Source organism: Pipistrellus kuhlii, unplaced genomic scaffold (assembly GCF_014108245.1).
Source record: "Pipistrellus kuhlii isolate mPipKuh1 unplaced genomic scaffold, mPipKuh1.p scaffold_m20_p_18, whole genome shotgun sequence".
NCBI lineage: Eukaryota > Metazoa > Chordata > Mammalia > Chiroptera > Vespertilionidae > Pipistrellus > Pipistrellus kuhlii.
Genome location: NW_023425493.1, coordinates 7139120 through 7164602, shown reverse-complemented (window position 1 = coordinate 7164602; position 25483 = coordinate 7139120). Strand labels below are relative to the sequence as shown.

Here is a 25483-nt window from a genome sequence, read left to right as displayed (position 1 = left end):
CTTTCGTCTCCTCACTACTTCAGGTTGGGTCACATGTCCACATCTGAGAAGCCCAGGAAGATGTCAGGACTTGCCTCCCATATGTCTGGGGTGTGTGTGTGTGTGTGTGTGTGTGTGTGTGTGTGTGTTGTGGTGATATGGCATGAGGTGGTGTGCATACACAGCAAAGCATCAGGATCTCTCCTGGCCAGGCAAGTGGAGGGACCAAACCTATTACACATGTGAGTCTAACACTTCAACAAACAAAAGGGCCCTTTGCTGGCTGGCTCCCAACAGCAGAAGCAGAAGTTGTAAAGCCAGCCCGAGCCTGTTTATGGTGCCCACGTGGCATGTTATCTTCCAAGTCCACCGACCCATAGACTTTCACCCTCAGGCCTTCCATTTCTCATCATTCCCCCTCACCCTCCATCCCCCTGGAGCAGAGTCCCTAAAGACTGAATTCTCACAGGGCCCAAACCCAGGCAGCTCTGAAGCCTAGCTTTGCCATTCTACTCCACCCCCTCCACCCACACAGCTGAGGTCACTGGGCCCAGCCTCTTTTGCAACTTTCCCAAGTCTGTGCATGACAGGGAGAGGAGGAAAACTCAGAAGGAACTGGCGTGGTCTCAACAAACTCCTTTTTGCTCCCAAAGGCTTTTCTCTCTGACCTGGCTGAGACTGTTGATCTAAGAGGAGACCCCTCAGATTCAGCGAGAACTCCCGCCTGTCCTCAGAGGCCGGATGCTAAGCGGCCACAGCTGTAAGTGCCTTGGAAGGTTTGTTTTTGCTTCTTTTGTCTGTCCCAGCAACTCCCGGAGGTATTTGTGTTTTGGTGGGAAGGAGTGGAGACAGGGGATACAAGGATGCATCTTAGAATCTGGCAGCTGAGGGCTTAGATCCAGCTCAACGACCCTCATGCAGGGGAAACTCCCAGGGTATGGCAATGAGCCAGGCAGAAAAGACTCTTAGCCCAGCCCAGAGAACTGGGGCCCAGCTAGGGGCTCTGCACGGGCCGATGCAGCTGCTTGCACAATCAGAGGAAGAACATGAGAAACCGGAGTCTTTAGAGAGGGCTGAGTCCCGCTAGCACCAGGAGTCCCCTTGACACATCAGCAGGGTATCTTCCGGGATGGAGCCATCTCATCCAAAGGGTCTCATCAGGAGTAGGAAAGTGCTCTTCTTGTTCTAAATCATAAGTGTTTCTCTTAGCACAGCTCTGCAATGCTGGGCGAGCCAGTGAACAGAGTCAGACAGACCTGGGTTCTAGTCTCAGCTTGCCTCGGGAATTCACTGGGCTATGATGGCATTTTGTAAATTGCAGAGTGCCCTATGATTGCTAGGCATTATGTATTAATAAAAATAATCTAGTTGATCTTACCTATCCATCCCCCACTACACAAGTCCCATGGAGACAGTAACTGCCTCTATCACCAACCTTACACAATGCTGATGCATAGAGGGCATATCGTGCATGTGTTCTGGACAGATGGACAGAGAGAAGGATGATGAGTGGGTGGATGAATGGAGATAGATGGACAAATGAACAGAAGGATGGACAGATGAATGGATAGATGGAGATGGATGGCTAAATGAATTAGATGGAGAAATGGAGAAATGGATGAATGATTATTTATTGAAGACTCAATATTCCCAGAATGGTCAGCCTCTTTGGAGGGATTCAGAGAGGTGTGAGGCACCGTCTTGCCCTCTGGGTATGGCCAGTCTACTTTGGGAGATGGCACTCATACTCCCGAAGGACTTAAATAGCAGGAGTGTCGAGCCTCCTGAAACCAGAACTGTTAGGGCCCTTCCCGGAGGGAGCAGGTCTAGACCTGTAGGATATAGGTGGATAAGGCAGAGTCGTGAGCCTTCTTGAGAGGCAAGAAGCCTTGTGCTCCCTAGATAGCCTCTTCTCAAGGACAAAATTCACTCCCAAGATCGTAAATCCCATTACTTTTTAAAGTGGATACAAATTGCATTTTCCAAGGCACGGGAGCGGGGAGGGCAGGCACTGGGATTAGTGAAAGAGCCCAGGGGAGTGGGGAGACTTGCCTGTTTCAGAATGCTCATCTCTCCCTGCTCACTGGTCTCCCTCACCACCACCCCCTCACCTGTCAGCAGAAATGGCACCTCACTCAACACAAACAGGACAGAAGAGTGAATCCTGGTTGGTGCCAGTGGGATAAGAAGAGAAGGGCAGTGGGAATGTCAGAGCACAGCAGGCCCAAGAGTTCTAGGGTTTTTATATTTAAGTGGTGTGTGTGTGTGTGTGTGTGTGTGTGTGTGTGTGTGTATGTGTGTGGTGTGTGTATGTGTGTGATGTGGGGTGTGTGTGTGTGTGTGTGTGTGTGTGTGATCAACTCAGACTTCCTTACTCCCCAGAAACTGAGCTGCACTCACTTTTGGCAGATGGGCAGGGGCAGGGCTCCGGGCTGAGAAGTGCTGCCAGGCCAGAGGCGGGAAAGGAGTGAGTCACTTGCAGCGGAGAGCAATGGCCTGGGATTCTGCTGTGTGTAGACCTGGGCTGACTGAGGGCGGTGCCCTGCATTCCAACCCTGCTCCTCAGTGTCCTTTAACAACGAGGGTGCTGACTCAGTCTGGCCTGTAGGAGGATGCCCTGGTTTGAAACAACTGAGTGATCTGAATGGGGAGGAGGAGGAGGCTTACAAGGACACCTTTTTGCCAAACTCCAGACATGGGAGAGCACAGAGGACATGGGAAGTCACCGTTTGGAATCTGTGCCTTCCTCCTCGGTGAGCCCAGCCAGTGTGTACCCTCAAGCTGCCCTTCCTTGCCACTGACACAGTCCTGGTCACCCTCTTGCTGCTGCCAGTTACCCTGGGCCCAAGGACCAGGCTATTTGAACTGCAGTCTCAGCAAATTGCTGAGGGGATGGGGGTGGGGTCCGCAGTGGTAGCATACTTTAAAGGCACATCAGGGGCAGGGGATATGGGTGGAGGTGGGGTAAGGGGAGCTCAGAGTCAAGGCTGAGGTGAGTTCCAAAGATTTGGAGGAGAAAATATTCAAGTAAAAGTCAAAGAGAGGACTTTACACCTCCGAAGGGCTGGCATGGGAGGAAGCATCTTGTGAGACCCCAGAAAAATGCACCCTTATGGAGGAAGACACTTTGTAGAGGCAGGTCTTGCCCATTTTTCCATGAGTGCGGAGAGATGGCCCAAACACTGGGTGGGAGATCGGACTAGATACCCTTTTGATAGGGTGCCGGAGCAGGCTCCACCGGGAGTTTGAAACATGGTGGGAATATTTACATCATAGAAAGTGGCAGGCACAGCAAATCTGCCTCCTCCTCACCCTCCGGTTGCTAAGCATTTATCTGAGTCTTCCCCAATTTGGGGAACCAGATCTGCTATGAGAACATGGCACGTGCCACTCTGCAGAATAAGCACAGGCATGAGTGATGTCTGTGTTACCCACGAGGAACAGACTCACCAAGATTAAGTAACCCAAGGTATATATAGCAGTGTGGTGAGCACTCTTGATTGCAGAACTCATAATCACTCCAGGGGCCTAGGCAGCCTCTTTCTCCGCCCAGGCACAGAATGATTTGTACTGCCAGGAAGTCACACTTATACTAGTATGACTTTAGACTGCCATCAACCCCTGTGCTCTATTTAAAGAAATTTTATTTTACATTTTTTATTACAACAATTTAGGATTGTGTAACAAATTTTAATATAAGATTATATATATATATATATATATATATATATATATATATATATATATATATATGGCTAAGCAACTGGCTGACCACCCAGTAGGTACGATGCACACTGACCACCAGAGGGCAGATGCTCAATGCAGGACCTGCTGAACTGCAGTGGTTTGGCAGCAATGGTTCTTGGGTAATGCACCCTGCCGCCAGAGAGGAGAGACATGGGATTCCACTTTCGGCCCTGGGTTATATTGTTGCAGGGGCACTGTCAGCCTGAATCTGGTTTACTGCACACTTGCATTTGTGTGCTATATCCTATATGACAACAACTTTGCAGAGTGTCCTCTCGCACTCCAGGACCCCTCGGGGGATGTTGGAGAGCCGGTTTTGGCCCAATCCCTGCAGGCCAGGCCTAGAGACACCATCTGTCGGAGGGACCCTGCTCACTCCGTCACAAATATCCTTCAAGCCCAGTCACTGCCCCAGGTGCCTCCGGCCAGGAAGGCACCCCAGGAGGTTGGCTCTCAGGTGTGTCTGGCCCATCTTGCCCAGTCTGCCCTGCCAGCCTCCTTCTAATTAATTTCCTTTCAATGTACACGAATCCATGCATTGGGTCACTAGTATAAAATAAAACAATAGCTCTAGCTTCTAATCTATCTTTCCCCACCTCCTAGTAGTCATTTAATGTGATAATCCATAGCTTTCTGTGTATAAACAAGACAAGCATAAATATAATATTAAACATATAGTCATATATATAAGGTTGTTTTTTGTTTTTATACAATTGGGATCATACTATACAAAATGTTCTTTTATAAATAAATAAATAAATATATATATATATATATATAAAGATATATATATATTTATATATATATTTATTTATTTTTTTAATTTCAGAGAAGGGAGAGAAAGATAGAAACATCAATGATAAGAGAGAACCATTGGTTGGCTGCCTCCTGCACACACTCAATTGGGGATCGAGCCTACAACCCAGATCTGTGCCCTGACCACAGAATCGAACTGTGACATCCTGGTTCACAAGCTCAACCACTGTCACACTGCCCAAGCCAAAATGTTCTATTTTTACTTAAATTGTCATCACATCTTTCATTACTTCACTCTCACACAGAGTATGAATAGATTATAATTATAGAGAGAGTGTCTTATTGATGGACATTTAGGTTACAACAATGCTTTTCGGCAATTATCTTTGTACAAATGTGTGTTTGAATATACAGTATGTGTATTTCTGTAGGATAGATTCCTAGAATTAGAACCTAAATATGCACATATTAAGTTCTGATCTTGTCAAATTGCCCTGCAAGAAAGACTGTGACAATTCATACTCTATCAGCAATATACAAGAGTGTTACCACCACACACTTGCCAACACTAAATAGTATCATTAATCTTTTTACTTTTCGCCACTCTGGTGAGGGGATAATGTGATATTTTAAAATTTGCATATCCTTAAAAATTAGTAAGGCTGAGTTATCTTTTCAAAGCTTACTACTAATCATTCATAAGGTTTCTACTGGGTTAGTTTGGATTGTTTGCCCACTTTTATGTTGTATGTTGTCTTTGATTATCTGTAGACTGCTTCACACATACTGGATTTTGAACCTCTGTTGTACATACCACATAGTTGTTGTTTTTTAAATATATTTTATTGATTTTTTTACAGAGAGGGAGAGAGATAGAGAGTCAGAAACATCTATCAGCTGCCTCCTGCACACTCCTTACTGGATATGTGCCCGCAACCAAGGTACATGCCCTTGACTAGAATCAAACCTGGGACCCTTCAGTCCGAAGGCCGACGCTCTGTCCATTGAGCCAAACTGGTTAGAGCTGTGGTTGGCAAACTGCAGCTCGAGAGCCACATGCCTCAATCAGATTGAGAACGTTTTTTAGCAAAGGCCAGCTTAGGAGTACCCTAATTAAGTTAATAACAATGTACCTACCTATATAGTTTAAGTTTAAAAAAATTGGCTCTCAAAAGAAATTTCAATCATTGTACTGTTGATGTTTGGCTCTGCTGACTAATGCGTTCGCCGACTACTGGGTAAGGGCGATACCACATAGTTTTCTCTTCGTATGCACACCAGCTCGTATGCACACAGCTGGGCTGCCCAGGGTTAAGCCCACACCACCCAGCCCTCCAGCCCCTGACAGGGGCACCAAGTGGCAGGGTATGTGGCCTCAGCTGTAAGCATCTCATAGGGCTCTTGGGAGGATTCCTTAAGCCACACAGAGAATGCAGAGAATCCCACAGATTTCTTTTCCACTTCCCTCTGCCTTCCTTTCATTCTTACTCCCTTTCTAAGTATTGGCTTTGAGGCTGTTAGCACGTTGCACCAAAGCCTTTAGGGAAGAGCTCACAATCACTCCCACTTCCCTTCTAGAGTGGCAACTGATGCTCAGAGGCCTGTCTATCAGGAACTTCTGAGCCACTTCTCCCTTAGCTGGTTTCTTCGTGGGCAGTGACACCCATTACAAAACACCAGCCCCAGTGAACACCTGGAATTCTCTCCCTCCCATGTCTGGAGCATAGGACATGTTGGATGGATGGATGGATGGATGGATGGATGGATGGATGGATGCAGACAGGATCCTTGGTCTTTCATGACCCGTCTGAATCCCTCTAGGCATTCTTCTCTCCATACCTTTCCCCACATCCTTCCCTGAAGCAGACCATCCACCTTCTCCACTCGGCTGCTCCCAGGTCATCCCTTTCAGAGGATCATTCCCTTCCCCTGAAATATCAGCCTCCAACCACGTTTCATTTCCTCAGGGCCAGTTCAATTGCGGCTTCTCTCCTCACTGAATTCCCACAGCATTCTCTCTGCGCCTCTGGTGGGGCACTTGACACTTTCTGGTGTAACTGCTCTGTCCTTTCTCCCGATGGCTCACTGGTGGGAGGTTGGGGAGTCCTGTTTGCTTCATCTTTGTGCTCCTCCAGTGCCCAGTGCAGGGCTCTGCACACAGTAGGTGTGTATGCACTTATGAGTGAATGCATGAACCACCGAGAAGACCTATTGGCCACCACGCCAACCCAGCTCTCCTGGGTAGAAGGTCCAGTACCATCAACTCTGGCTCCTGGGACAAACAGCTCTGAGCAAAGCCTCAGTTTACCTTTGGGCAATGGCATGGTGCATGGAGAGACACTAATAATCCTAGGCCTCTGAGAGTTTGCTATTTTAACTGCACTAACTAGGAATGCCCAGGCAAGGCTCTTGTGGTCTAGTGAATTACGGCTCCAGGAGATAAAGCATTTTTCAACCAGAGGTGTTAGGGTCTCGGAAGAGGGTAAAGAATTATGAATCTATTAGATCATTTGGAAAACCAGATGGGCCAAGCCCCAAAATGGCATCAGCACCCAGGGATGGGAAATCAGAGTTTTTTTTTTTTTTTTTTTTTTTTTTTTTTTTCTAATATTTTTTATTAAGATTTGCCTAAGGTATATGCAATAACGCCACCACTATCTTATACTTGCTGTATGAGGACTCCATGATATGTGTAAGCTGAAGAAATATACCTGAGAAATGTAACTTCTTTTCATCATGTTCACATATGGATGTGTACTGAGCGATTTTAAATAGTGAATGTGTATAAAAATTGAGAAAGCTGGGTGTCTATACAGACTTTGTTATGCCCAGACTTCATGATCCCCAAGGACCACCAGGGAGCCAAGTCCGATGCAATAAGCAAGAGAGCCTTCACCATGCTAGCATGTGCTCCCCCACTCATGCCGGCAGCATGGCGGAAGAGAGCGAATTTCTCCCGGTCCAGGCGTTTTGAGGGCTAGGGATAACTCCGCCCTACGGGGCGGAGTTGGGAGCTCATCCTCGCCCCGCCCTGCCCTTTCATTCCCCCCTTGTCTAATGTGCCTAGTCAAATCATTGACTCAGCAGCCTACTTCCTTTCAGCATAAACAACAAATACAGTTATCAAGACCCTTAGTACCACAGTTCCCATCAGTATTGTCCTCACTGAAGTCCAGTTCCCCTCCTGCAGGCATCAGTTCTCCTCCTGGCCTGTAGTTGCCAGGATCCAGGCCATGCACTAGCTGGGAGTCATGTAGTCAGGTCTGGGTGCCATCTACTTCAACAGCAGTGGGCGTGCTCAGGATAACAGTGCAGCATCCCTTTGAGTCCTTGGGCAGTAAATTTCTTTACCCACATTGAGATCCGGGGCTACAGGGTCTGCGGTGGGCACTGGCAGTGCATCTGGAACAAGCAAACTGCAGAGCCTGTAAGGACTTGAGCAAGGAAATGGTTACCATACATGATCCCCTCCCAAAAAGGGGAAACTTGTCCCAATAAGGGGTACACCTGGCCCTCAAGAGGGCAAAGGACAGGGGGTTGGTCCAATTTTCACCGAATCTAAGACACATTTAGTTAAACCCCCTTTTCAAGAGTCTCGCCTGTCCTAAGGCTAGAGCTATGAGATACCTTAGCTACCAAGGGGAGGGCTGTTATCTGATAGTGGGGTATACCTCAACCTAGTCTGAAGTGTCTATAAAAACTAGACCTTAATGCTGGTGGTTTAATCTCTGAAATCCACCTACCAATGCTCTCCTGGGGAGGTTCCCTGGGACCTGAATTCCCAGGGGGGATCCCCTTACCTTGCTTAGCATTTACCTGTGCACAGACAGTACTTCTAGCAACTCTGCCTCACAGAAGTTCAGAAGTCTTGGTGACACTTAACCTGGTGTCACCGGGCAACTCTGACCTAGAGCCTCTGGGACCAACAGTCTTGTCATCTGGAGGGTCTATCAACCATCTGGTCCTTCAGGGGCTTGCTTCTGGTCAGCCAATTCCTTCTGGCTGCAGTTGGTACCCCTCTTTTCTTTGTGGATGGCAGTGTCTCCATCAAAGGGCCTGGATTAAGGCCAAAAATTCTGGAACTGTGCCCAAATGGTGTGGTCCAGGGTGACTACCACTGCCCCTGCATATCAGGTCCCATCCTGAACATAACTGCTCCCATCCGTGAACAGTACCTTGTCGTCTGTTACCTCTGTGCAGTCATGAATGGGTTCCATTATCATCATCTGGAAGCAGGCTGGCAGGGTTGATGGCCAGAGTTTTCTGAATCTGGACACAGGGCTGGTCCAGGAGAAAAGCCTGGCCCATCCAGGTTAGCTCCTGGTCCAGAGTCCACTTATCTGCCTCCTTCACCAACAATGCTGTGGCTGCCACAGGGTCCAGTCTCTTAGACAGATAGGCAACAGGTCTCTTCCAGGTACCTAGAGTCTGAGTGAGAACCCCTTTGGCAATGTCTCTTACCTCACTCACGTAGGGGTGGAAGGGCTCCGCGTCGTCCGGCAAGGCTAGGGCAGCTGCTGAGATGAGAGCCTTCTTTAGCTCCTCAAAGATCCGTTGTTCTACTTTGGACCAGTTCAACAGCTGCATTCCCCCAGTATGTGTTCCTTCCGAGGATCACAATCCTTCTTGATGTCCAAGGAAAACAGGCAGTTTGTCCGGTGGCTTCCTGGGCTGATGTACGGGTCCTATTGGCTCTCTCAAGACTAAATAGGGTGCCCCCATGCCCATCAGGAAACTAAAAGGCTTGCCTCTCCTAGCTAACCTGTCAGGACATACTCTTTATAATTTCTATAAAAATCTTATCTTCCAAAAATACATAACCATGCCTCAAATTTTAAAAGGCAAGGGAGGAGGGAGCAGGTCCAGTACCTGTTCCCAGGCCTCTAACAGCCACCTGAAATGTAAAATGTCACATTTTCCCTACAGATATAGATTTATCTATCAATACATTTCTAAGCCCCTCTACTCCCCACTGCAGAACATCGGTGAAAATTGTCCAAGCAGTCTCGGGGGGTTAATCATACAAATAATTGTTTTCACATTGTTTTAACACAATTTTAAATAAATTATAAACCTTTGTGATGAAGTCTACTTAAATCTATAAAGTAGATACACATGACTGAAACCAAAAATTATTCCCAAAGTTTAAACAAAATACAAGATGCAGGTACAAGCCCAAATTTAATAACAATGGCATATGAGAAAAGCAAAACAAAACAAATCAAATATAAAAGTTTCATATGTTACATTAAATATTACTTTAGAAAACCTGACTTAAAAAAATACTGCATCACTGACTTAAAATAATTTTTTAAGTGTAAGCATTACATACTTTTTCATCTGACAAATGAGAATAAATCAATCCTTGAGATCTTAGATCATTACTGCTTATTCTTAACATATATAATACAGTTTAGCCTGCCATATTCTAGGCATCTAGTTACTGCAATTAACTTTTCCTAATTCAATTTATACTTTGAACTTTTAAAGCTGGCAAGTCAAATAAATTTGGCATTTCTTAGATTAATAACATTACATTTCTAATACATCCTGCTTATTTAGGGTAAAGTTTCAGCAACAGATCTAATCATACAGTTTTTTCAGATCTCAAAATTTTTTTCTGAAGTTCAAACAAAGCACTGAATAATCTCTTTGTAGGAGAGCTAATAGTCTTGCGCTCTCCGGCCTCCCCTAGACCTCTCCACACCAGAGGCAGTTTACTAGGATTTAAGACAATGTCAGAAAATCATAGGTCAATCACAATTCATACTTAAGTAGCTATATGACTCTGCTTAGCTGATACCAATGACAAGGAAGACTAACCATTGTGACCTGCCACTCCCTGAAGCTGGAGCAGCATTCAAATGCAAATGAACACATTCTTTACCTAAAGACTCCTGGCCATTCAGGGCCATTCACCACCATTCACATAAACTTGTTACCATTACCATCTAGTTTCCGCCTCATGGCGGGGAAATTTCAAAAGCTACTTACAATGACTTGGGAAACCAGTTTTAATTTATCTCCACCACTTTTAAAACTTATTCTGTACCCAGAAAAGTGTTTTTAAGCACAGCCCAAAACTATGCGCACTCGCTTTGAACTGGCCTTTTCTCTTTACTGAGTACAGAGATTTGCCCTTGAGCTCTTCTCCGGCACCTGATGTCTCCAGGGACCAATGTCTCTACGCTGGCCCAGGCCCCTATGGCCCAGGCCCCTGGGGCGAGGCTGCTTTAGCCACCCCAGCCACACTACTCAGGCAGCCCCCGAGGAGAAAGCGCGGGTCGCCCCAGCGGCTTCCCGGCTCCACTTCCCAGGCAGCCAGCAAATTAACCCAGGTGCCTGCTCCCCGAGCGAGGCCACCACTGCCCAGCCGCGCTCCAACGCGCAGACTGAGCCCCGCGGGAGCCCCCCCTCCGACTCAACGCCGCCAGGGGGCCCCGCACCGCCATGCCAGCCACACTTCGCCGGCTCCATCCTGGGGCGCCATGTCGCCCACAGATACCAAACTCAGACCTGGGAAAGGTTCACTTTCCGCAGGTGAGGCAACGGCTCACGCCATTCCTCTCCCCATATGAGGGTCCCTCTCGGGCCCTCCCGGGAGGTCAGAACGTCTTCTGGGAAATCAGAGGTTTTAAAGGACTCTAGGAGTGCTTTTTTAGGGCAGAGAATTTTCTGGGTGAGTCTGGAGGGGGAAGATAATGGTCTTAGCAAGTAGAATGTGGTCTAAGAAAAAGGTAAATATACTGAGTGGCCAGATTATTATGCATTCAGAGATCATAATAATCTGACCACTCTGTGTGTGTGTGTGTGTGTGTGTGTGTGTGTGTCTCACATACAAGCGCACACACAAGTCCTTTTCTCTTATAGGAACAATACATGTTTGACATGTTTATTGTAAAGAAATTGGAGCATACTGAAAAGCATACAAAACAAAATTAAAATCATATAATTTCCCACCACTCAGAATTAAATACTTAAGTTTTTATATATCTTGTTCCAGAACTTTTGCTATGTAAGTAGGAACTCATTTTAATATTTGGAGTGGTATTGCATGTACAGTTTAGTTTTGTATCTAGATCTTAGGGCACCACTTTCTCACATTATTATAATATGCTCAAAAATGTCATTTTAATAACCAGACAATCAATGGGTCTAGGCTGCCTGTCATTACGTGAGCTATTTCAGCAGAGACAGGGTTGAATCATATATGAGCGTTAAGTCCAATACTGCCGGCAGTGTGGGAGAGCAGCAGGTCATCCTCACAAATCTGCTCTGCCCCCCACTGTAAGCCAGCTGCTTATATTGGGTAGAAGGATGAAGATTACATGGGAAAGTAGGCAAAAGGGTATGCCAAATGGGAAGTTTACAGATAATGCAGGCTGGGGGAATGCAAAGGCTGGGGGTCTTCAAAGAGCTGGCAGCTCTGGTTTCTGCAACAAGATTATTAATCTTCCCATGACAATAGGCAGTTCCCGGATGGAGAGGATAGGTCACATTTCCAGGCGAGCTCCCAGATCCCCGTGCAACATCCAGCCAGGTTAGAACATGCCTTCTTTAAAGAAAACAAAACAATACGGTTAACTGAGCATGATTAATATTTCTTACAATTATAGCTGGTTTCCAATATTCTATCTCTGTCCCTATCTCATTGTGTGCCATAATTTATTTAACCACTTCTTTACTATTGGATATTTATGAATAATCCTCTGAAGGACATTCTTGAACAAACGTCTTCGTCTGCATTCGGATTTATTTCCTTAGACAAATTCCTAGTAAGTGGAGGGCAGGGACATGTTTAAGACTCTCACTAGCTGCCAAGTGGCTTTCCAGAAACATGTACCAATTACAATCCCACCAGCCGCCTCAAAGAAGAGCCTTTGATTCTGCAATTGTGGCAACACCTTGGGCTGGGGGAGGGGCACTCTTTCATCCAAAGCCTCTTGGGTAGTCCTGACAATGGACCCCTTGTCCTGCCCCCATCTCCTCTTCCCATACTGCCCTCCATCCCTGGCTCCAGGCTTGACCGTCTGTGAGGCCTCTGTTCAATGCCTCCCGCCTTCCTGGCACTCCAGGCTGCCTCCGAGATCAGAGTTGGTAGAGCTAAAAGGTGAGAGATGCAACTGTCCTGTGGGGTCTCCACCTTCCCAACCTTGGGGAAGCCCCCAGAGGAAGTGAGGGGGAATGTGTGTATGGGTTGCTGAGTCATCCACCTTTCAACCTCACCCAAGTCCTAGGCCAAGGCCAGTTGACCTGCACACCTAAAAGAAGGAAGTAGAGGCCAGCCTCAGTGACAAAAGCCACAGGGGACTCTGGCCAGCATGTGGGTGACTTCTGTCTTCCTACAGGCTCTGAAGCCCCTCCATGAATCCCCGGAAGAAGGTGGATTTGAAGCTCATCATCGTCGGAGCCCTGGGGTGAGTGAAGCCAAGCTCCGCTTGGGGTCTGAGGTTGGAATGAGGCCCCTAGCCAAAGGTAGAGAGACCTCCTGACTGTGTTTCCACCTCCGATGGGTACCCTTCTGATTCAAGGTGGCACTAGGGAGGGCATCCCACCCAAGGAAGGGAGCTCAGTAGGAGAAAGAGGCTGGGAATCAGGCTACCTGGTTCCTGACCCAAACTCTGTGGTAACAGGACACTTAGCATCTATCTGCCTTCCCGCCTCCTGCCACCTACAGGAAAGACATGGCCTTTGCTTTAAAGACCTGACCTTGGCACCCAGCTCTCTTCAACCTCTCGGCTCACTTTGACTGGTTCCTATTTCTAGAAACCGTTTCCTAGTGCCTTGCTACTCAAAGTGTTTGGTCCTTGGACCACAAATGTTAGAAATTCAGAATCTCGGGAAGAGACGGTGGCGAGAGGGGCTTGGTAAGATTTTGAGAATGGTGTGGATGTCCGTGTTCACATGTGTCTGGGGTTTTTCCTCAGTGTAGGCAAGACCTCCCTCCTCCACCAATATGTGCACAAGACCTTTTTTGAGGATTATCAGACCACGCTAGGGGCCAGTATCCTCTCCAAGATTATCATCCTGAATGACACAACTTTGAAGCTACAGGTGAGCTGCCTTCTTTTCCCCTCTTCACCAGTCATACCTGAAAATCCCCCCACATTCTCTGGGCAGCCACGCACAGTAATGGGTACGAGGAGCTAGGATGGTTTAGAGCTGACATCAGCAAACTTCAGCTAATGGACCAAATCTGGTCCACCAGCTGGTTTTGCAAATAAAATTTTGTTGGCATACAGTCAGGCCCACTTGATTACTAATGGTCTATGGCTGCTTTCACACTAGAGCAGCAGAGTTGAGTAGTTGCAACAGACAGTATGGTCTGCAAAGCCTAAGATTTTTACTTTGTGACCCTTTACAGAAAAAACTTTTTGCTGATCTCTGATCTAGAAGGATGAGCTCGAGTACAGGAGTTGGGGAGTCTTACTTCTAGTCTTAGGTCCCTGGAAAATTTGGCGAGTGGCCTTGGAAAATCATTCCCAAGGTCCAAACCTATCAGATGAGAATAACATTATCTATTCTGATTGCCCTGGGAAAAACAAGAGCTCAGATATGAAAGTACTCATGGATGCTAAATGTGAGTGCCAAGATACTGCAGTGTAGAAGGGTGACAGGGTCAAGATACCACATGCATCTGTGCCAGGGCTGCCTGCTCCCTACCCAGAAATAGAAATTTTTCCTGATGTGTCCAGTGGGGCCAAACCTTCAGCCACTCATCACACCCCACTCATCATCTGCCTTTTCCTCCAGATCTGGGACACAGGTGGACAGGAGCGATTCCGCTCCATGGTGTCCACTTTCTACAAAGGCTCTGATGGCTGCATCCTGGCTTTTGATGTCACTGACCTGGAGTCCTTTGAAGCTCTGAATACCTGGCGGGGTGATGTTTTGGCCAAAATCATTCCAACTGAGCAGTCCTACCCCATGGTGGCACTGGGGAACAAGATTGATCTGGCAGACCGGCAGGTACCATTCATTTTATTCATTTATTGACTCATTCATTCACCCAACATTGTGTGAGCACTGACTATAGGCCAGACACTGTGATAGATCCCACACATACGGAGCTGACTCATACACAGTCCTTGCTTTAAAATCTCGCAGTTTAGTAGTGGATGGAGATACTTTAAAAAGTAACTATGGCCTGGCCGGTTTGGCTCAGTGGATAGAGCGTTGACCTGCAGAATGAAAGGTCCCAGGTTCGATTCTGGTCAAGGGCATGTATTTCATACTTGGTTGCTGGCACATCCCCAGAAGGGGGTGTGCAGGAGGCAGCTGATAGATGTTTCTCTCTCATCGATGTTTCTAACTCTCTATCCTCTCCCTTCCTCTCTGTAAAAAAATCAATAAAATATATTTTAAAAAAATAAAAGGTAACTATGATACAATATGGTAAATACAATGATAGTGATAGACCTTGGAAATGTGGAGACCACAGTGAAAGTGCTTTTACTAAGACCAAAATCTAGAAGGAGCTTCCTATGGGAGATGGCTTCCATGTTGATAAAACAGCATGAGCAAAGGCAAGAAATAGCATGCTTTGAGCTGAAAAAGACAATTTTGTCTAGAGGCAGGGAGTGGGAGAATTAAGGCATCAGAAGTAGGCAGATAGAATTTGAATTAACCTGTAGAACAGTATTTCTACCCAGGGTCATGTAGGGGTTGTCTGCAGTTATAAATACTTGAATCTACAAATTTTTCGGAGAAAGTAGTAATCATTTTTTTAATTAGCTTAAGCATAGCCTGGCCAGCGTGGCTCAGTGGTTGAGCGTTGACCTATGAACCTGGAGGTCAACGGTTTGATTCCCAGTCAGGGCACATGCCCGAATTGTGGGCTCTTTCCCCAGTAGGGGGTGTGCAGGAGGCAGCCGATCAATGATTCTTTCTCATCGTTGATGATTCTCTCTGAAATCAATAAAAATATTTTAAAAAATAAATTAGCTTAAGCATATTCTGGATCTGTTTCTTGGCTGCAGTGACGCCGCTCTGTGTAGGTGTTTACTGCAGTGGCATCGAGTAAAGTCTTGTCACCGTTGCCTACGAATGAGAAGGGACTAGAGGTAGACTTAATTTGTAAAAGGTGCTCTGCCCTATTGCCTTTTGCTTTGGGTCCCTCAGATGCATGTCAGACACAAATCCACGGTAGCTACCAAACTCCAGGGGTTGAACGTTAAGCTTTCCAAGAGGCCTCCTTGAAGCCCTTTTTTGGGGTGTAGGTGAGGCTTTGCCTTTTCTCTGTCTTTTGGGGGGTGCACCCACAGCACAACTTTCTCCAAAGAAACCCTTTCTATTCCTCCTTTTCAATCTTTTCGTGTCCATGGTGTGGGGTTTGGAATCATGGATTCTTGGTCATGTACTTTGGAAATATACAAGGTCAGGGGGCAGTCTGTCTCCTAGCCCACCTTATATCAGACATCTATCCAATTGTAGCACCTCCCCCAAGACTTCCACTTTAATTAACATCCTGCTTCATATACCTATAGATTGTAGGGTGGAGGGTTGAGGAAGTTCAAGACTGAGAGTCTGATTTTTTCCTCAGTGAAATAAGAGGCACCATCTTCTTGAGAGAAAACCAAGTAGGAGTCTGAGAAGCAATGGTGAATCTTCACCAGTCACCTGGAGAAAAACGGGTGAAGAAGCTAATTGGGGACAAAGACGAGAACAGATGGGCGATACTCAGGGCTTAGCGGAAGAAGGACACCAGGAGATTGAGGTGGTGTCTGCGTTGTGTTTTTTCTTCAAGGGCCCTGTGTGGGGGAAGAGCCAGGAATGAGGGACCTGGGACTAAAGTTTTTCCAGACAAGAGTAGCTGAAGCATGGGGCTGTGAGGGCACTGGAAACCATGAAGGAAAGAAGAGCAGCAAGAAGTGGGTGGAAGGGCCAGTGGGCTGGGCCAGCAGAGGTGGAGGAGGAGGGCAGAAGGAATGAGCAGGGGAGGGGGGTCAAGGGACACAGGTTGCGGCCACAGAGTGGAAGACTGTATTTAGTGTTATTTACAGAGGTCTGGGGCCGGGCCCTGGAAAGAAGAGGAAAGAAGGTGAAGTCTGTTGAGAGGGAAGGAACTGGAAGCTATTGTGAGGGGTCGAGGCTACAGGGTGAGGTGGAGAGGAAGCCTCACCAGACTGCAGAGCTCAGTGAGTGGCGGGGTCCTGGCAGGGTAGGAAGTACAGGCAATGCCTCGAAAGGGTGGAGGGGGTCCAGTCCAAGCTTGGGTGGGGGCATGAGCTTTGAGCTACCGAGAGAGGAAGATGAAGGCTTGAAAGAAGCAGTAAAGCCCCGGGCAAGCCCCATCCCATCTCTGGGACATGTGGTTAGTCCGTTCCAGCTTTTTCATCTGTGAAATGGGGGCCAGACACAGAGTTCTTGAGGTTGTTTGAGGATTAAAGGAAATGATGCCTATAAAACATGAGGCAAGCTTAATAAACGGGATCGAGGCTTATCCTCCTTATTATCTCCAAGGCACAGGCTGGGTAAACACGGGAGCCTCTCCTACTCAGTAAAAAGAAAATAGATACTTAAACCTCTATTGCTAAGATTTGAGATGAAGGAAAAGTTCTGGAGATGGAAGGGGGTGACAGTTGCACTGAACTCAATGTCCTTGAACTGCGTACTTACATATTGTTGAAATTGAAAATTTTATATGTATTTTACCACAATAAAATATATATATTGGCAGAATGATTTAAAAGAAATTATTGGCCTACATTTTTTTCAAATCCCTACTCTTTCTGCAGAAGGCCCTCGAGGGGAAAAAAACGTTAGGTTGTTTAAAAGAATAGTTCTGCTAGCATCTATGCTACAAGGAATTTCTTCACTAGCTTGTGGATTCTTTGCTCTAAGTCCATGTAGGCACTTTCTGACTTTCCCCTAGGCATAATGTTGGAATTATGTTTTCTGAAAATATTGGTTATTTTTGGTAGTTTAAGATGTATTTGACACACTAATTTTAACACATATAATTGATTATTTAAAATTTATATAAGATGGGAAAGTAGCACAAATAAAATTACATAAGTTGGACTAATTTTGTCAAACTTTTGGCCTCTGATGAACCATCAAAATTGCAATAGGAGCCCTGGCCGGTGTGATTCCATTGGTTGAAGTGTCATCCCATACACTGAAGGGCTGTAGGTTCCATTCCTGGTCAGGGCACATGCCCAGTTTGGGGTTCAATCCCCAATTGGGGCATGTATGGGAGGCAACCAATCAATGTTTCTCTCTCTCTCTCTCTCTCTCTCTCTCTCTCTCTCTCTCTCTCTCTCTCTCTCTCTCTCTCTCTCTCTCTCTCTCTCTCTCTCTCTCTCTCTCTCTCTCTCTCTCTCTCTCATCAATAAAAACAGATCCTTGGGTGAAGAGGAGCAGTAAAATGTTAGTAGTATATTGTCAGCCAGAGGCAAAATTAATAGAAGTAACATTTCTAAAACTTGCTTACTTCTCCTATCCCCAAGTATCACACCCTGAGTCTATTTCCACAGTCAGAGTCTAAGTTATAAATAGCCATTATTTTATAAATAAAATACAAGACGGTTTTAAAAATCATGAAACTGCAGGTGGGCGTGGAAGAGGAAAGTAAAAAGTAGTGTCTGGTTGCTTTCTTCCCAGGCCAGCTTTCCAAGGTTCAATGGAGAGATGCTAGGAATAGAAAGAGAAGATTCATTTGCAACACAATCCCCACTGCTATTTTGGAGCTGTGTATTTCATCACTGCATGTAAACAGAACAGAGAAAGAGTGTAGAGAATGAAATAAAATACCTGCCATAGTCCCATCACTGTCCAGCAAGAGAGTAGGGGCAGCTGAAATTAGCCAGCTAGAGCTGCAAACTTGTCTTCCCAGCACTGACCCTGGGTGACCTTGGGCACCAATCCTGGCTTCTGCCTCTTGTGCCACTAAAAAGAAAGACTCCAGAAGGCAGGGGCATGTGACTTAATTGCACCTCCCTTCAATTTCTTCTGCAGCTCCTGAGTGCCAATGACGGCCCAGGAAAATACTCATCACCTGGTGGGGCTGGAGGGCTGGTGGGCGGGGCAGGGGTGGGAGATAAACAAGGAAGGAGCAATCAGAAGGGAAAGGGCAATCCTTGCCCTCAAGGACTTTATTTATTTATTTAATATATTTTATTGAGTTTTTACAGAGAGGAAGGGAGAGGGACAGAGAGTTAGAAACATCGATAAGAGAGAAACATCAATCAACTGCTTCCTGCACACCCCCTACTGGGGTTGTGCACGCAACCAAGGTACATGCCCTTGACCGGAATGGAACCTGGGACCTTTCAGTTCGCAGGCTGGTGCTCTATCCACTGAGCCAAACCGGTTAGGGCGCCCTCAAGGGCTTTAAAAGACACAAGGCCTGGCCCAGCCAGTGTGGATTAGTGGTTGAACAGCAACCCATGAACCAGGAGGTCACTGATTCGATTCCCAGGGTCAGGTCACATGTCTGGGTTTCTGGTTTGATCCCCAGTAGGGGATATGCAGGAGGCAGCTGATGGATGATGTTTCTCTCTCATCAGTGTTTCTATTTCCCTATCCCTCTCCCGTCCTCTCTCTCTAAAAGAAGAAAATCAATAGTACATTTTTTAAAAAGATACAAAGCCCTTTGTGTTACTAAAATGCCATCCAGGTATAACTTGTTAATTTCAAATGAGTGTTGATTTGCATGTCACTCATGAGGACAATAGTAACCAGCAGCCCGGCCATCCCTGCTTCTTCCCCCAAATACAATTCCAGATTTTCCCCGAGATGTGAGGCTTCTTAGTGACTCACCCGTTCGTGGGCATCTATGCTCCACCGAATGGGGCACGCGTGCTCCAGGCCACTACTGGGGCCCCTATTCCCAAAGGCAGGAGCATCGTGTTGATCAGGGCCCAAGACCAGGGCCTTAGGTTTCTTCTTGCTCTGCTCAAGTTCAGCAGCAACTGGGAGCAGAGCCTGCCCCCGGGAGGTAGAGGTGTCATCTGGGCTCCCCGAAGGGCAGGCTGCTTGGCTGACCCCAGTCTTCACCCTGCAATGCGAGGTAGCAACCCTCACAATGCCAGGGCAATGCTGGGGGACAGGCGAGGCATGTGAAAGAGAGCCATGAGCCCTGAGCCCTGAGGCCACTCCTGAGACCAGAAAAGCAAAGACCTAAGAGAAAGGAACAGCAGAGAAAGGAACAGCAGTGGGACCTTTCATCTCAGGAAGATAAATTCCCAGGACCTGCAGGAGCCAGGGAGGCAACCTGCTGGGGGCAGTCTCCCACCTTTCCCCCCCGCTGCTCTGTGCTCTGGGAGCAGACACAAGGCCCTCTCTCCATGAGAAAAGCCTGGCTGCCTTAAATAAGATGAAATAATGGTTATAAAGTCCCAGGTGCAGCTGAGACCGGTTTGGCTCAATGGATAGAGCGTCGGCTTGGGGACTGAAGGGACCCGGGTTCGATTCCGGTCAAGGGCATGTACCTTGGTTGCGGGCATATCTCCAGTAGGGGGTGTGCAAGAGGCAGCTGATCGATGACTCTCTCTCATCGATGTTTCTAGCTCTCTACCTCTCTCCCTTCCTCTCTGTACAAAATCAATAAAATATATTTTAAAAATAAAAAATAAAGTCCCAGGTGCAGCAAATGTTTGGTAGATGGCCACTTCCTCCTTCCCGAAAGCATGAGACATGAAACGCAGTGGCACCAATGTCCTTGGAAGTCACCTGCAATGCTGCCAGACCTTTTCCAACCCAGACCCTCTAAGACTTAGAAGTCTAAGTGGGACCAGCCATTGGCACGCAAGCAGTGTTGTACTCATTCACTGCCCTGCGTGGCTCACGCACCAGGCTGAGGGCTGAAAAGGCCCTGACCCTGAACTCAAAACACCTGCAGTCCAACAGGAGCGACAGAAAAGCAGCAACATTCTGCATTGGGGGGGGGTGGGGGGGGGAGGCTCAGATGTCAGGGGAGCACTGTGCTAGGACTCCTGAACCCAGCCTTTCTCAGCTGTGTGATCTGAGGCAAGTTGCTGAACCTCTCTGAGCCTCAATGTTCTTATCTCTATTTTTTAAAATATGTTATTGATTTCAGAAAGGAAGGGAGAGGGAGAGAGAGATAGAAACATCAATGATGAGAGAGAATCATTGGTTGGCTACCTCCTGCACACCCCCTACTGGGGATGGAGCCTGAAACCAGGGCATGTGCCCTTGACTGAAATCAAACCCAGGACTCTTCAGTCTGCAGGCCAACGTTCTATCCATTGAGCCAGACTGCCGCGGGATCAGTGTTCTTGTCTCTAAAGTAGAGCTAATAGGACCTGTCTTACAGGGTTATTGAGAATTTAACAATTATGTCAAGATATCTAACACAGTGCCTGGTCCACAGTAGGAGCTCATCAACTGTTCCTAGGACTGTACCCTGGAAAACAGGGTTAGCAGGGACCTGAGTCTCTGCCCAGCAACAGGCCCCTTGGCTCAGCCAGCTCATGGGAAGAGAGTCCTCCATCCCTGCCAGTGTCCCTCATGTCCATCTCCTTTGGAAGGGACTGGAGAAGGAACCGATGGCAGGAAGACGCCCCTTGTGTAGGCCTTCGGAAGGCAGCACAGCCCTCGGGGCCTCTATTTCGGCCAAGCCTGTGTTCAAATCCTGCTCAGCCCCAATGCTCAGGGAAAATTCTTTTATTCTCTAGTCCTCAGTTTCCTCATCTGGAAAATGACACTAGCAATAGCCATCTCGCACTTATGTTAAGAAATAGCATGTGTAACGTTACAGGCCCTTGGAAGGGTCTCAGTAAGTGGCAATGGAGGGAGGGATGGTGGGGATGATGCTACAGAAACAGTGATCCTTTCTCCCGGCCATTCAGGTGCCACAGGAGGTAGCCCAGGACTGGTGTAAAGAGAAGAATATTCCCTACTTTGAAGTCAGCGCCAAGAATGACATCAACGTGGTACAAGCCTTCGAGATGCTGGCCAGCCGAGCCCTGTCCAGGGTGAGTGGCTGTGGAGGCCGCAGTTGGCCGGGCGGCCCCCTAGGATGGGGGAACTTGGGAGCTTCCAGAAAAGAACATATTGGACACGGGTAGGGATGTAGGCGGGCAGGATTGCTCACCGACTTAATGAGTTGCTGAATGGGCTCCATAGACCTCCAACTCTGGGACCACAGGATGCCAAAGGCACAAAGCTGCTTTAGAGTGTCTAGTCTGAGGCCCCTCCATCTGGCTGATATCAAAGTCATCTGTGGAGTTTCTAAAAAGAGGGGGGGAAATGCCATCCTGTACCCCACCCCTGGAGATTCTAATTAGTAAGAGTTTTGAGATGTGATTAGTCCAATCCTCCTTGGTGGGAGAGACGCCCTCTGCTGCCAACTATTTGTCCAGGTGGAATACCAAACCTGCAGGAGTAAATTACTCAGTCTGGGGGTGACAGCAAGTGACAGGGCATCAGGGGACCGCCTCGTGTGTCACCATCATCAGGGTGCAGCAGGTGAGCCTGACACCACCTCCTGGGGTCCAGGGTCCAGGGCATTAGGGTTTGGTTGACGTTCACCAGCTGGGCACCCAACCAGAGCCCGGGAGCCATGGAAGAGGGAAAATCAGGGTTCTCAAAGTTGTCCCCTCAGAGAGGGGCACTGGGGACACACCACCAAGCATGGTGTCACCTGTCACTCCGGAGGCTCTGCCCGCCCTTCTCAGGGCCACAGCTGCACACGGGGCGAGGTCACCCATCCCGCCCTCGTGCACACGCCTATCAGCTGTGGAGAGATGCAGTGACTGAAAGCAGCGGCACAATGGGGATGGGCATAGAGTCCCTTTAAGAAGGAACCTCTCTACATGTGGAACCATGTCCTAGGAAGACCCCCCCACACCCACCCTGGCTCCTGAGCCAGGTGGGCAAGTCCCATGTGAGCAGTGGCCAGCGGGGGGGGGGGGGGGGGGTAAGGGGGGTTAGAAAGGGTGAGCAGGGTGTCCTCTGGGCTGTGTTGGGACAGGAGATGGGAGGTGGAGGCAGACAGGCCATGAGTGTGTCCGGAGCCTCCCTGGACACGAAAGAGTGGGGTTGACAGAGAGTGGGAGGTGGCGGTGGTGAGAGAAGGTTGGGGTATAGGGATGTTCATGGGGAGAGGTCTCGGCAGAAAGGAGGCTAAGGGCAGGCTGCCATCATCTCTGCTGAGGCCAGACGTCACCTCGGCTGCCCCTGCAGAGAATGGGAAGTTAAGGGGCCTGCTTAGAGGTCAGGACACCTGGTCCCTGACCAGCCACCCACTCCCCCTGGGCTCTGGAGGAGGTGAGGAAGGAAGGGGGTGGGGGAGACCAGGGGCCCCAGTTTCCTAGCAGCACCGAGGGAGGGAACAGAGAGCCAGCAGCATCGGCGGCCAGGAGACGGGGCAAGTGGTGCTCACTGCCGCTCAGAGGTGGACCTGACTCCTCTCCTCCCTCCACAGTATCGGAACACAGAGAATTACCTCACAGACTCCATCAAGCTCTCGCCCGAGGACCAGACCAGGAGAAGATGCTGCTGACCTCCAGCCTCCCTCTCTGGACACCAGAGGCTCAGCGTGCCCTGGGCCCGGTCATCCTGGTCTCCAACGGCTGCACCGCTCGCCCCGGCTTGGCCCGTGGGCTGTGGCAGAGCCCTGTGCCTTGTGTCTGTGCTGGGCCCAGAGTCAGAGGGCGGCCCCTCCCTCGGGCTGAGCTGAGAGAAGTGAGCGCAGGGCTGGGTCCTGGGAGTCCTCATGCGACTCTATGTCACCGTGAAACCCTGGCCTGGAGGCGGCACCATTTCCTCGCTGGCTCAGCTTTCCTGCCCGCTGCCCCCCCCCCCCCCCCCACACACACACATGCTCCTGCTCCAGACGCTCATCTCTGCAAACAGACGGGCCACTGTCCGGGAGCCCTGTGGACTCCGATGCCACCGCCACCCACAGGGCCACCGCTCAGCTCCGGACAGGGTGCAACGCAGCCCCCCACAGGAGCCAGGGCCAGGAAGTGACGGTCTGGGCCTCACATAGGGGCCCGCCTCATCCCGCTGCACAGCTGTCCAGGCCCGGGATGCCCTCCGTCCCCTTGAGAGTATTGGACTGAGGAGCCCAGGAAAAGCCACCAGGGACAGGCTCATCCCCCCCTTGTTGGGTACTCAGGCAACTCCCATAAGTCTCTCTGAGCCTCAGCCTATTCATCTGTCAAATGGGGTAGTATGTGCCCCACCCACATCAGGGTGTGGTTTTGAGGACCAGAGCGCCGCCTAAACCGCAGTCACTCTTGTTGACATGCATTTATTTATTCCTTCAACAAGTCGTTTTGACTCTCTACTACCTATGATGCACGGAGATCCAGTAACACAGGAAACTTACTAGGATTCCAGAGGGCGAGGGGCAATAGACAGAGAATTGACACAGAGCAGCGGGTCCAGGAGGACTTCCCTGCCTGAGGAGGTAAAATTTGGCCTGAGGGCCAGAGAATGAGAAAGGGGCTGCCACCTGAGATCTGGAAGGAGAACATTCCGGAGAGAGAGCAGCAAGGGCCAAGGCCCCAGGTGAGGATGAGCTTGCTGTGTTCTAGGAACAGAGGAAGGACATTCATTTACCTGAGCACTCAGAGCTGCTGTCCCTGGGCCGGGGAAGGGAGCCCCGCCTCCTGGGTGGCTCCTTGAGCCGCTGCTGACTGGCCACCAGGGGGCAGCAGTGCCCTCTCGTTCGGGCTGAGCGGAAAGGAGATGCTCCAAAGACGCTTGAAGAGCGGGCTCTGGGTAGGTCAGGGATTCCGGGGGGCAGGAGAAGCCCAGTTTCCTAAGCTTAGTAAGAAGTGGGCAAAGCTGCAACCTCAGTGATTCAAGCAAGAAGCCCCCATCAGTGACAAATGTTAGAATGAGGGGCCTCAAGAGCTCATGGATTCTCTGTCTCTACGGAGTCTAAGGCCATCATCTTTCTTCTGGCTGCAGAGAGTAGACAGCGCTCTCTCCAAGGAGGTGGCCAAGATGGCCTCCTGGCCACAGAAGTCTCCTGTCTACACAGAAGTATCCTTCCTGCGCTGCAAGCAGAGCTGGCGACCTTAGTCCATGACTTTTCAGTGTCCCCTGACCCTGAAAAGGTAGGGAGTGGGGGCAGTCAGAGAGAGAGTCAGGAGCCCCTGCTCCCCTCCCCAGCTGTGGAGTAAAAACTGGCTTGTCCCGGGCAGTAGCATGGACCCAGCATGGGGGCCAGTGGCCTGGAGCCCAGCTGTGTCCGTGTCTTTCCCGGGCTGGCATTCTGCACCCCACTCGGCTCTCCTGGGGGTCAGAGGGGCTGTGGGCTGGAGGTATGGAGTGTGGGAGTGTGTGCAGCAGCTCAGGCACCACAAAAGACACGTGGACCGTTTCTGAATGTGTACAACAAATAATAAATGTGTCCCCCGGTTTTATCCTTAGGGGGGTTTAGTTATGAAATAGAAAAGATAAGTCTCCATAGTTCAAAATTCAAAAGCTACTAGAGGGAGGACAACAGGAAGTAAGCAGGACCAGCTATGTAACCGGTGGGACCCTGTGCCCAATGAAAATGCCGGCTCCTTATTCAAAAGTTATTAAGGATTTCAAGACAGCAACAGTGGGCCATTAAGCTAAGCACAGGGGCCTTCTGGGTGCAGGCCGCACACCCAATAAAGCCGTCGGGAGTGAGCGGCCAGGTTTTCCTGCCTCCGGGATGATAGAGCTCTGGCCAGCCCAGCTGGGCTGCAGACTTGTAGATTAGAATCTATCTTTGCAAGAGCCATGTGGAGATTCCACCCGAGGCCCAAACCACAGATAGAATCTTCCATGAGGGGGGCGGGGGGAGTAGTGGGGGTCGGAGGGCCCACAGCATCCCTCCTCTTATGACTAGAGGGCACGCTGACCAATCCATAAGGCAGAGGGAGCTGAGCTGACAGACTGCAGACTGCTCCCACCCCCACCCCACCCCCACCTCTGGGTCTGAGACAGGCCCTCAGGGGGGTAGACAGAGGCAGCAGGTGGGGACTCCTGCCGAGGGCAGCCCACTCGGGCCTGAATGGGGTGGCAGGGGGGAGAGACAGCATTACCTGGG

The 25483-nt window shown here is 49.0% G+C and overlaps 1 protein-coding gene across 2 annotated transcripts; it reads left to right on the top strand.

Annotated features, from left to right (window-relative positions):
- The first annotated feature begins 540 nt into the window (after window positions 1-540).
- RAB7B (RAB7B, member RAS oncogene family) lies at window positions 541-24815 on the top strand. Of its 2 annotated transcripts, none has more exons than XM_045583056.1 (6): window positions 541-755; window positions 12831-12899; window positions 13410-13536; window positions 14236-14451; window positions 21297-21422; window positions 22874-24815. In XM_045583056.1, the coding sequence occupies exons 2-6, from the start codon at window positions 12847-12849 to the stop codon at window positions 22949-22951; spliced, it is 600 nt and encodes a 199-aa protein (XP_045439012.1). In that variant the 5' UTR covers window positions 541-755; window positions 12831-12846; the 3' UTR covers window positions 22952-24815. The 2 variants fall into 2 exon arrangements, with proteins under 2 accessions (XP_045439012.1, XP_036298483.1); XM_036442590.2 differs by having other exon boundaries at window positions 542-739.
- Window positions 24816-25483: the final 668 nt, after the last annotated feature.

Bases quoted from the DNA above. Each gene is read 5' to 3' on its own strand.
- RAB7B (XM_045583056.1), top strand. From the start codon at position 12,847: ATGAATCCCCGGAAGAAGGTGGATTTGAAGCTCATCATCGTCGGAGCC. The intron at 14,452-21,296 runs GTACCATTCATT...CCGGCCATTCAG, and splicing joins TTGATCTGGCAGACCGGCAG to GTGCCACAGGAGGTAGCCCA. The intron at 21,423-22,873 runs GTGAGTGGCTGT...CTCCCTCCACAG, and splicing joins CCAGCCGAGCCCTGTCCAGG to TATCGGAACACAGAGAATTA.